At 38.8% G+C, this 11,584-nt stretch overlaps 5 protein-coding genes across 5 annotated transcripts; 3 read left to right on the forward strand and 2 right to left on the reverse strand.

Moving 5' to 3' along the window:
* Positions 1-1,008: 1,008 nt before the first annotated feature.
* AHP1 (thioredoxin peroxidase AHP1) lies at positions 1,009-1,533 on the forward strand (the record flags this gene model as incomplete). Its single annotated transcript, XM_071052597.1, has 1 exon — positions 1,009-1,533. One exon carries the CDS (start codon positions 1,009-1,011, stop codon positions 1,531-1,533), a length of 525 nt encoding a protein of 174 aa, XP_070906444.1.
* Positions 1,534-2,081: 548 nt separating this feature from the next.
* CCW12 (Ccw12p) lies at positions 2,082-2,504 on the reverse strand (the record flags this gene model as incomplete). The annotated part of the gene is made up of 1 exon (XM_071052598.1): positions 2,082-2,504. One exon carries the CDS (start codon positions 2,502-2,504, stop codon positions 2,082-2,084), a length of 423 nt encoding a protein of 140 aa, XP_070906445.1.
* Positions 2,505-3,929: 1,425 nt separating this feature from the next.
* HOG1 (mitogen-activated protein kinase HOG1) lies at positions 3,930-5,255 on the forward strand (the record flags this gene model as incomplete). Its single annotated transcript, XM_071052599.1, has 1 exon — positions 3,930-5,255. The coding sequence occupies one exon, from the start codon at positions 3,930-3,932 to the stop codon at positions 5,253-5,255; it is 1,326 nt and encodes a 441-aa protein (XP_070906446.1).
* Positions 5,256-5,886: 631 nt separating this feature from the next.
* On the reverse strand, positions 5,887-7,989 carry AVL9 (Avl9p; the record flags this gene model as incomplete). Its single annotated transcript, XM_071052600.1, has 1 exon — positions 5,887-7,989. One exon carries the CDS (start codon positions 7,987-7,989, stop codon positions 5,887-5,889), a length of 2,103 nt encoding a protein of 700 aa, XP_070906447.1.
* Positions 7,990-8,833: 844 nt separating this feature from the next.
* GIP4 (protein phosphatase regulator GIP4) lies at positions 8,834-11,503 on the forward strand (the record flags this gene model as incomplete). Its single annotated transcript, XM_071052601.1, has 1 exon — positions 8,834-11,503. One exon carries the CDS (start codon positions 8,834-8,836, stop codon positions 11,501-11,503), a length of 2,670 nt encoding a protein of 889 aa, XP_070906448.1.
* Between the last annotated feature and the right edge of the window lie 81 nt (positions 11,504-11,584).

The raw sequence follows: 11,584 nt of genomic DNA on the forward strand, positions 1-11,584 counted from the left end.
GTTGTTGCTGTACTTTTCTTACAACTATCAATTGATATGATAATCCACAAGGGGAATTACTAATACGTATGCCGTGAGGGCCCCATCCAAATTAAGCAAAGTCGGGTCCGAAGACAGAACGTCCCGCTCTTGCCGACAACTTTCACTTCTTCGGCCCATAACATTCCTTTTCCCAAAAATCCCTTAGATTTGGCGAAGCGGTGGGAGGGAAGCGGGAGGGCCTAATACGCTAAAAAAGCCCGTAGCAATACTATTTCTTTCTTTTTTGTTGTCGGTCATGGCAAAGGTTATGCTCACTCTTAACGGTTCTCACACATGTACGTTCGTATAAGGTTGTGCATGTGATCCTTAGTATATAGTTATATGATGTAAGCAGTGTATTTTGTTGTATGTCGGGCATTGCTGGTGTAGGGCTTTGCTTTGGTGTAGAAGGAAGGAGAAAGCCCTAGAAGGTCCACGGAACTACAAAAGGTACTTGCTATAGTGAATAGGATTGGAGGCAGACACCCCCTTCCCATCTTGAATGTGTATAAAGATATCTAATTGCTATACTTTAATATAATTAGAAAAAAAGCAATATATCAGGTGCAGTATCATATTATTCTTGTGGGAATCCCGAGATATTTGTGATCCCCTTGAATCCAAAAGGGCTTTGATAGTCCTTATTTCAACAATTGAGATTTTTTTGTTAAAAGAGGGACGATTCTGGATTTTCTTAGGTTGAATTTGAGATAGAGACAGTAGAAGAACATTAAAAAAAAAAGGGTTAATCTCCCTAAAATAAAAAAATAGTGATGTCATCGCTAAGTAATGCATTAACATGCAATTATTAATTATAACCAACTAATAAAAAAAAAACTATATATATAGTAAAAGGAATTGGTAAATAAGGGAATTGACTATCTTCTTTTCCAATTAATTATTAATTATTAATTATAACAATATAATAATAATAATAATAATAAATCATTATTTATAACAACACTATACAATACAAAAAAAATTAAAATGGCTCCTAAGGTAAACGAAAAATTGGATGTTCAAAACTTCAAGTTCCAATACATCAACATTGATGAATCTGAATCTCACGATGCCTGTGGTATGCCAACTGCCGTCTCTTGGTCTGACTTCTTGGCTAAGAACAAGACTGTAGTGATCACTGGTGCTCCAGCTGCCTTCTCTCCAACTTGTTCTATCTCTCACATTCCAGGTTACGTTTCCAAGTTGAAGGAATTGGAGGCCAAGGGTGTTGACCAAGTTGTTGTTGTCACCGTGGACAACCCATTTGCCAACCAAGCCTGGGCTAAGAAGTTGGGTATTACTAACACCAAGCACATCAAGTTTGCCACTGACGGTGGTGCTCAATTCACCAAGAGCTTGGGTTACGAATTGGATGTCGGTGAAGGTGTTTACTGGTCTGGTAGATGGACTGTTATTGTCAAGGATGGTGTTGTCACTTACTGTGGTAAGGAGACTAACCCAGGTACTGATGTTACCGTTTCTTCCGTTGAAGAAGCTTTGAAGCACTTATAATAATATTACATAAAAATATAGATATAATTAACATAACATTTTAATGAAATAGCAATTATGCATCGAGATAGCAAGTATGCAATTGAGATAGCAAGTATGCAATTGAGAGATAGCAAATTAAGTACCACTGTCTTATTAGAGATCATGATAATAAGATATAAAGATAGAAACATAGTCTTTTTTCACAAAAAAGTAAATTATAATTATAAAAAAACTCTATGTAGTTGAATATCAAACACGTACACACACTGCTTTCTTTTTATTTTTTATTAAAAAAAAAAGAATTAATAAAAAAAATATTAAGATATAAAAAAGTAGTATTTTTTAATATTTTTTTAAATGAAATGGTGGGAAACAAAAAAAACAAAGCCCAGCTTTAGAGAAAAAAAAGGATATTTATTTTCACTGAAAACTCTGCAATGAAAATTGCTTCCTCTTTTTATTTCCCTACCCAAATTCAATTTAAAAAAACCCGATTAAAAAATATTTATTAAGAAAAATAAAATTTTTAGAAGTTGTTAGAAAATTAAATGTATTAAACATTAAACTTACAACAACAAAGCAGCGGCACCAGCCAAGAAAGCACCAGCAGCTGGCAAAGCCTTAGCGGCAGCACCAGTGTAGGAGGTGACGGTCTTGGTAGAAGAGTGTTCACCAGACTTGGTAGACATGGTGGTGTTGTGGTATTCAGACTTGGTGGTTGGAGCAACAGTAGAGTTGTGGTGAGCACCAGTCTCAGTCTCAATTGGACACCAGGTGATGGTTTCAGTAACAACGTCGTCGACGGTGATAGTAGCGGTGGAAACCCAAGCTGGGGAGACGTGTTCGGAACAGATGTGTTCTTCACAGTCAGTGACGGTAACCAAAGTGGTGACTTGGTTGTGTTCAGTAGCAGTGGTGATGTTGGAAGCGTTTTGGGCAACGGCAACAGCGGCGACAGCAGCGACGGTAGCGACAGTAGAGAATTGCATTATTGGTTAAGTTTTAGTTAGTTTTTTAATAAAAGCGAATGACAGAAGATTGATTTCTTGGAGTATTTCGTAATATAAGAAATAGAATTGAAAGAGAGAGAGAGAGAATTTCTTCATCCATCAGAACTGGGTCTCCTTATATATGAAATTTTTTGTTTAAAGGAAGAAAAATTTTTTTTTCATTTGGCCCCTTGTTTACAAAAAAAAAAAGGACTCACCTCCCGTCGTTTCTTTTTTTTTGGTACTTTTTGTATTTATCGGTTGATACGTTACTTTCTACGCATTCTGTGGATTGCAGTTTTTGCCCAGATACGCGTATTTTACAGGAAGCTTATTGTGTGCTTTTTTTGGTGGTTGTATAGTTATTTTTGCGTTTTGGTGCGGGTGTTTTTCCGCTCTGTGCGGGTGTTTCATAAAGAAGAGGGGGAGGGCGAGCCAGAGGGAAGCGTGTTTTGTGTTTGTACGGCCATTTGTTATGGGTGTAATGGTGTTTGTTTGCACCGCGTTTTTTCGTTTCTTTGTGATATCCTTATCTCTCCCCCAATGCTTTGTGCGGGTGTTTTAGCAAGCGCGTTTCCTTGTCTGCGAAGGGGGGGGATGAGGATTGGGAAATGGAAATGGAAATGGCTGGGTTTTCCCATCTATTTCTTTTTTTTTGGCCTAATACGGTAATTATTTTTTTGTTGTGTGGCAATTTTTTGGTCTGGTTTTTTTTGCTAAATATAGAAATAATGTAAACAAATAGCCCAGTCCGAAAAGAGACTGCGGAAGAAGAAAGAAAAAATACGATAGAAACGAAGTTGTAACAATGGACGAGCCTGAGAGAGCCCAGCAAGGAGATAAAAAAAAAAGCACCCAGCACAAACCCAGCACAACCAAGTAAAGTGCCCAGCAGAGGAAGAATAAAAAGAAATTTAAAAAAAATAATGAATAAAGACCCTCTTTCCAAAGTGGGAAATTCAGGATCTCCTTTTTTCTTAGTCACTTTTAATACTACTAAAAATAGAAGCTAAGCTTTATTAGAAAAAAAAAATTCGTGATGGGTACAGAAAAGAAATAATAGAGATGCCAACCGCGTTTATTAAACAGTTCTGTAAATCGGAAGGGGCGACGACGCGGTAACGCGTTAACCAAAAAAAGCGCTTTCCGTGGATATTGATATTTGTTCTTGTGATGATTCGTTTATATTGATATCACTTGATCTCGTGTGGATTGATATATTTTCGTACTATTACACGTTTATTTCGTGCATGGTGTACAATGGCAGGAAGTAAAAAAAATTTAATGGGCGCCCCTCAAAATGTATATCAATTTTAAAGTGTAAGGGCATGAAGTGCTATAAGGATTAGAACAACAAGAACAAGAATAAGAAGAACAAGAAGAACTAGGGAGAAGAACAAGAACAAGAAGAAACAATATAAAATAATGGCAACCAATGAAGAGTTTGTGAGGACGCAGATTTTTGGTACTGTTTTCGAGATAACAAATAGGTATGCGGACTTGAATCCCGTGGGTATGGGTGCGTTTGGGCTGGTGTGTTCCGCCACGGACACGCTGACGAACTTACCGGTGGCGATCAAGAAGATTATGAAGCCGTTCGCCACGGCAGTGCTAGCGAAGCGGACCTACAGAGAGTTGAAACTGCTGAAGCATTTGAGACACGAGAACCTGATCTGCCTGCAGGACATATTCCTATCACCTCTAGAGGACATATATTTCGTTACCGAGTTGCAAGGTACGGACTTACACCGTCTCTTACAGACGAGACCGCTCGAAAAACAGTTCGTGCAGTACTTCCACTACCAGATCCTTAGAGGGCTGAAATACGTGCATTCCGCTGGTGTGGTGCACAGAGACCTAAAACCTAGTAACATCTTGATCAATGAGAACTGCGACTTGAAGATCTGCGATTTCGGACTTGCAAGAATTCAGGACCCACAGATGACCGGGTACGTCTCCACGAGATACTATAGAGCCCCCGAGATCATGTTGACATGGCAGAAGTACGACGTCGAGGTAGATATCTGGTCCGCAGGCTGCATATTCGCAGAGATGATTGAAGGTAAGCCACTGTTCCCAGGTAAGGACCACGTTCATCAGTTCTCTATCATCACAGACCTATTGGGTTCCCCTCCAAGTGACGTCATCGATACAATCTGCTCAGAGAATACTCTGAAATTCGTCACATCACTACCACATAGAGACCCTGTGCCTTTCTCAGAAAGATTCAAAACAGTAGAACCTGAAGCAGTTGACCTTCTGGAGAAAATGCTGGTGTTTGACCCTAAGAAGAGAATTACTGCAGCAGACGCTCTAGCGCATCCGTACTTGGCCCCATACCACGATCCAACCGACGAGCCTGTAGCAGAGGCTAAGTTCGACTGGCACTTCAACGATGCCGATTTGCCTGTAGACACCTGGAGAGTAATGATGTATTCGGAGATTTTGGACTTCCATAAAATCGGAGGCACAGATGGTCAAATTGATACCAACGCCACTTTTGATGATCAAGTTGCCGCTGCTACAGAGGCTGCCGCTCAAGCTCAAGCACAGGCTCTGGCGCAAGCTCAAGTTTCAGAGAATATATTAGATACTAACCATCTTCTAAATGGTGAAGGTGGCACATCCTTACAAGACGGAAATAAAAATGGCACTCTTAACGCTAATGCTCAAGGACTAAATGCTGCTTCGGATGCTATAAATGAGTATGCTAACCAGGCAGTCCATTTCGCTAACGAATTCCAGCAATAAGAACACTCCTATACATATCAAAAAAAGTTAATTTAAATTGGACAGAAGTAAAATCAAGATTGCCTGGATCCATTTCAAGGAGAACTCTTTTTCATTGACTTTACTGTTTGCCTATCTCGTTCTATATACCCTATTTTCTATTGATAGAACAAATTGAGCATTTTAAGAAATAAGAAATAATAATAATACTGATGATATACTTAATACCTCCTCATTAAGGTTCAATTTCTGCTAGGAAATTGTCCTTGTTTTTTTAACTCATCTTTTTATTAGCTATAATTTTAGAACCTTTAATGAATCTATATCCTTAAATAATTTTACCTATCTACTTTAATCGTTTTTGTAATGCATTAAATCTGGTAATATCTTTTTATTAATTTCGTTTTTATTTATCTTTGTTTTTAATGTTTTGTTACTGAATTAGCTATTACAACTTAAGAAGTTACTATTTATCGTACCAAAAAACTAAATAAAAATAAACCACATGATTATTTAATTACGTAAATAATGCTAGAAGTAGTAACTAAATGCAAAATATCAAAATATTTGATTTTAACTATAAAAATTACAACTTTTCTACCTAATTATTACATGCATAAATGTCTTAGAGAAATAAATTAAATATGTTATGCTAGGAAGAGTCTTGCTCATTAATTTTTTCCCCTGCATTTTTATCAGGACTGGTTTCAGCAAATACAAATTCTTCTTCTTCGTCTTCTTCAGAACCTTCCTCGTAATTCCCAATAGCTGATACTATCGAATCTGCATCATCTTCATCTTGTTTTTCGTCACCAGTCTCTACTCTTGTTTGTTCCATGGGTATTTTTGTGCCAGAATTCTCAATATCCGATGTGAGTGCACTTGGTTTTAGACCTAAATTAGCCAGCGCTGTGCCTATAGCTTTATTAGTTGATTCACTATTTTTCAAGTCTTGTGTGGCCTTTACAGTGTTAGATTGTTTACCTTTATTTTTTTTGCTGATATTCTGAAAGTAATCCTTCCATGTTGCCCAAATCTTTGGCGGTTCTTTACTATTTGAACCCGAGCGTGAACCTGATGACTTGGTATCGTTAAAGCTAGTAACAGACTTATTACTAACATTATCACCCAATTTCGTTTGACTAGAATTTGCGCTCAATGTGTTGTTGTTGTTGGTCCTTCGCAGATTTTGGAATGTAGCCGTTAGCTTTTGTTGAAATTCTGAAAAAGCATCCTTTTCATTACACAGGTGCTTTGGCTGGAATAAGTCGAAGAGTCTATCATCCGTCATATTGTTGAATATATGAAAATTTTGGGTTTCTTTCCATTTCTTAACCCAATTGATATTGAATAGATTAATTGGAACATTCTGTACAAATTCTTCTGGCAATGACTTCATGGCAGCTGGATTATTTTTGTGAAATTCGATAAAATCATAGAGTTTTACACTCGACAAAAGTCCAACTAGATAGTCCTCGAATTGCCATCTTATAAAATCTTCGCTTCCTTCGAATTGAGAGTTTTTGGGCGTTTCAGCATCATTTTCATTCCACGTCATTTTCACTATATCACAAATAGAATCCATCCATTTTACATCCTGGTTCGATAATTGAAGAGGACCATTTAGGTCTTTGTTTAGAATCTCAACGGTATGGTTATCCACTTCCACAAGAATATCACACAGTTCGTTTTTTTGCTCAGCTAAGAGCTTATTTGAAGTACCCACCATGAAGAATTTAGTCTCCTTTGATTGAATATCATCAACCTGCTGTAATGGAGTATAAGGGGAGAATAGACCACCCTTTTCGAATATGTGAAGTGGGAAACCTAGAAATTTTAATACTGAAAATCTATCACTGGATTTAAAAGAATCTGCAACGGTAACATTTTCGAACGACGTCGATAACAATGGGGATCCCGACGTTTGTAAATGTGATATTAGATTCGGTATTAGACTAATCAAACCGAACTGTACGTTACAGAGCGATTCGACATTATTACCATAGAATATTATCTTCTTCTCCAGCAGTAGAGCCTTCAGCAATACTAGGACGTTTCTATTGAAGCTGTGCAGTACTCTTCGTAGGCAGAGTCCCACGTACAACTGACTCTCTTTAGTACTGAAGTTAGCTGTTGCTGTTGCGGCAGTATCAGACGCACTTATATTCAACACTGGGGTACTGTTACCTCCCATTGCTGATGGCTGGCCTGTTGGATTTCCTACGTAAATTGCATTCAGGCTTTCATACAGGGACTTGATTATCTGACGGTCCGAGAAATCCTTCTGTAAGAAGAATGCATTAGTCACTATACTCAATTTATCTTTGATCTGCCCAAATATAGGCTCCAATGAAACCACCACAATCGCCTTCTGCACCGTGGACCGCGTCACGTCTTTATCCTTAGCAATAAGCTCATCACTCCTAATCTGCCTCGAACAGGAGATAGCAAACACCGTTGTATATTCAGGCTCCTCTTTGATACTGTTGTCAGTGGTCGCTGTAGTATCCAGTGCCAATTCCGCATTTTTGGGACTACACTTGTTCTTCTTGTCATAGAGCAGTGTGAAATAAGTAAACGTCTCTTTAAAGCTATGAGACCCATCGGGAAGCGCTTGAAAGGGCAAGTTAGGCCACAGATGCGAGTCTGATATACCTACTGCATCGAGCCCTTCCCAATACTCTACCTCAGGACCTCTCTTATGGTGGAAATCAACCACACATACACCGAGTATGGCATTATCCATATCAGTCATCTCTCTTTTTTTTTTTTCTTCCACCCGACAAAATAGATGGCTGTATTAGATGTATTACTCAATTGTTCCTATACATATATACATATACAATTGTACATGTGTACTCAAATATTTCAAAATCAAATCGATGAGCTACAAAAAAATTCAAGTAGTATATATATTACCCGGTTTTCATGAGGGGTGTACCCTATTATCGAGACATTGAATATAAATAAGTAATTACAAGGAAAGGTTCTTAATATAATTAGTTCCTCTCTCTATCTCTATCTCTCTCTCTCCCCATCAAACCAATTATAATACTATGAAAGAAATGGCTTTTAATGATCCTAACTGAGAGGGAAAATGAAAAAAAAGAAAATTGTAGCTCTGAGAAGTTATACTCATCACATTATACGTATAACACACTGAATACGAAAGTACCATGTGACCGGTTATTTGATTTTTAAGGGATGTATCAGGTGATCGAATACGTATAACGGTATTTAGACTATCAAGTCGTATTTTGATTTTTTTCTGGTGGTGGGGCCGTATGCGATGAGCCGTATGCGATGCCCAAATCGCACGCGGCAGACGTGTTATCTTTTCTTTCTTTTTTTTTTATTTGGTGTAAATCATTTTTTTCTTGGGCTGTGCACGGAAATAGGGGATTAGGGTTGAGTTAGGGTTTATGTAGGGCTAAGGGGAGGAAGTACGCGAGAGAGAGAGAGAGAGAGGAAGGGACAGGGAAGGATTGGCTCAACAACTCCTTTTAAAGTTTTTGATATTCAATATATAGATCCAGTTATCTACCATATTCAATATGTGATGTTAGATGTAGAACAAAAGGGTAAAGAAACGAGAAATAATGTTTGCTAAGTCTGCTGCCACGTTGTCGACGGCAAGTGCTAGTGCGCAGAGTAAAGTGATAGTGTCCCAGTTGATGGATGCCAATGATTGCAAGTATATATCGTATAGGGCGTCGGTGGTACGGCTGGTGGAGTTGAAGCGGCTTTTGAATATACTGATTCCTAATTTGAAGAAACGGTCGTCGCCGGATAAGGCCATTGTTCCGTTGGTGACCTACATGTTACCACTGTTGGAAGGGTCGGTGTTTAATGTGAACTCCACGGTGAGGCAGAAATATGAGGATATAGTGAATGGGGTGGTGCGTAAGGGTGGCTCCACGAGAGAGTATGATGTGACCCCGCGGGACTGGCTGACGTATGTCATGGATGTTCCAGTCAATAATGTCAGCGAGGTTCATATTGATCAAACTGAGTTTAAGAAGAGACTCTACGACAAGGACGGGCAATGGGACACTGTCGCACGTCTATTGAAGCTCGTGGACGAGACCATAGCTGTATATAACAATAAGTTTAAGAGCGCAAACCTTATAAAGCGAAACTACGCCAAAAACGTTGAGGACCTGCTGAGGCCCAGTGAGCTCTCACTTTGTCTCGACTTGGCTGTGCTGATTACGGACTACGAGAAGGACACTTCTGAAGCGTCTTTTAAGAAACTGCAATGGCAAGTGATCGACAAATTTCTAGCTAATATGCACACTAAGGTAGAGCCCACCCTCAAGGCTTATTACAAATCACTAATTGCATACCAACAAGGTAAATTGAAATTGTATAACTTGCCATTCCCGGAATACACCATACATCGTATGTTCGCCTTCACCATAAGGTTGCTGGAGCTGATAGAGGTTTTCACCAGTGAAGTCAGAGTTCTATACTACGCAAACATGACTTTCCTAAAGGATAAGAAAACTAAACTTGTTAGTGAGAATTTATACGAATACGACCTAATGATTAAACAACTGGAGAAACTATGCGCAGACCCGCTCTATCAAGTCAAGGCATCCAAGGACATTATGCAGTTCCTACAGAAATATCCGTATTCCCTTCCAAAGTCTTTACCTGAGAAGACTCATGAAATGTTTACGAAGAAAATAATAGGAAGACTGATAAGTATTTGGAACTCTAACACCGAACTTGTAGAGAAATGGGTAGATATGTGGAAGTTCTGTGATAAAAATACTGCAGCAAGAGAGAAGATAGACACCTCAAGTGAAGATCAGATATCTAAGATGTACGATGAAAGATATACTGTCGACGAATTGGCTTACCTAGAGAAAGTCGAGAACTCAAAGTCTGGGAAAAAAACTGTGGGATTACTGATGAAATCCTCAAGCTCATCCTCCCCATCTTTATCTCCAATTAAAACACCAAAGAAAAAGCTAAGTATTTCAGGATTAACTAGACCAAATGGTAATCTTTCAAGGACTAGGTCAGCCTCTGGCTCAAATAGTAATTCAAATTCAAATCTATCTTCCGGTGTAGCAACTCCGACTGAAAGAAGCAGAAGAGCTTCTGAAGATCAAGGCTTCTCACGTCCATCACGTTTACTCACAAAAGTGAACACTAATGGTGAGAAAATAAACACACCATTGATTCATATTAGCGAAAACTCCACTGCAACCAATTCGGTATCATCTTCTACTATGGGATCTCCCTCAGTTTCGAGAAGGGGTTCAGTTATTGACGAAAATCCAGTTAAGAAAACTGTAGTAAATAGAACTATTGATAGAAAGAAAACTAAGAGAGGTAACAGACCAAGATCGGCTTCTTTACAATCAAATGACTCACATACCAACAGTATGGTTAGCAGTATTGGTATACAAAATAATAGCAATCGTTTCTTAAAGCCAACGAGCATTCAGTCACAGGTACGTTCTAATTCGTTAGAATCAAATTCTGCTCTAAATCGGAAAATGGTCCAGGACACTTTCAAACACTTAATGACATCTAGCTCTCAGAAAACAGCAAATAATAATCGCTCACCTTCTTTGTCGCCCTTGAGAGCAACTTCGCCTTCAGTATCAAGATCTAATAGCAACAAGACTCCAAACGGCCTAACATCTCCAGAACCTAAGAGCAAACTGAGGTCAACTATCAACAAACCAAATTCAGAAGTAAATGAAACCGATACAATCAAAGTTTCTCCATTACCTCATGAACAAGAGGGTAATACAAATAAGAAACTTGACACGAACACTAGAGACTCACAAGATAAGAATGTTAATGACAAGGAATACGTACTAACTAGTGGCAACGACACGACAGCCAATGTAAATAATAACACTTCTGAGGCACCAGATGGTACAGATGAAAATGCCATTCCAGAGGTGGAAATTGACGAACAAGAAGGTGCTAAAAAAGTAAGATTTATTGGTGTACCACCAATGACTGATGCTGAGAATCCAGTGCCTACAAGGAAAGGCTGGTATAAGAAGCCCGCTGTATTACACTACCCACCAGTACCTAAACAGGTCGCTGTATTCAGCGACAGACTGAGGCAGGAAGGTATGGTCTTTAGGACTAGTTTGAGAGACACCGTGCTTGCTACAAGTTCCGAGGTTAACAAAAAGGGTTCCATGATGTTGAACTTCGCATTAGACAATCCACCAGTTAAGGAAATTTCGGGTCACAGCAGATTTGCCTCTAAACTAAGAGAGAAATTGACCAGATAAGTCCTTAGCACTGGATTTATCTGTCTATACTAGGCACCACACTCTCAACAATGGTACATTTACTCTTTTTTCCAGGCTCCT

Source organism: Nakaseomyces bracarensis (assembly GCF_045282275.1).
Source record: "Nakaseomyces bracarensis strain CBM3 chromosome Unknown Scaff9_0, whole genome shotgun sequence".
Lineage (NCBI taxonomy): Eukaryota > Fungi > Ascomycota > Saccharomycetes > Saccharomycetales > Saccharomycetaceae > Nakaseomyces > Nakaseomyces bracarensis.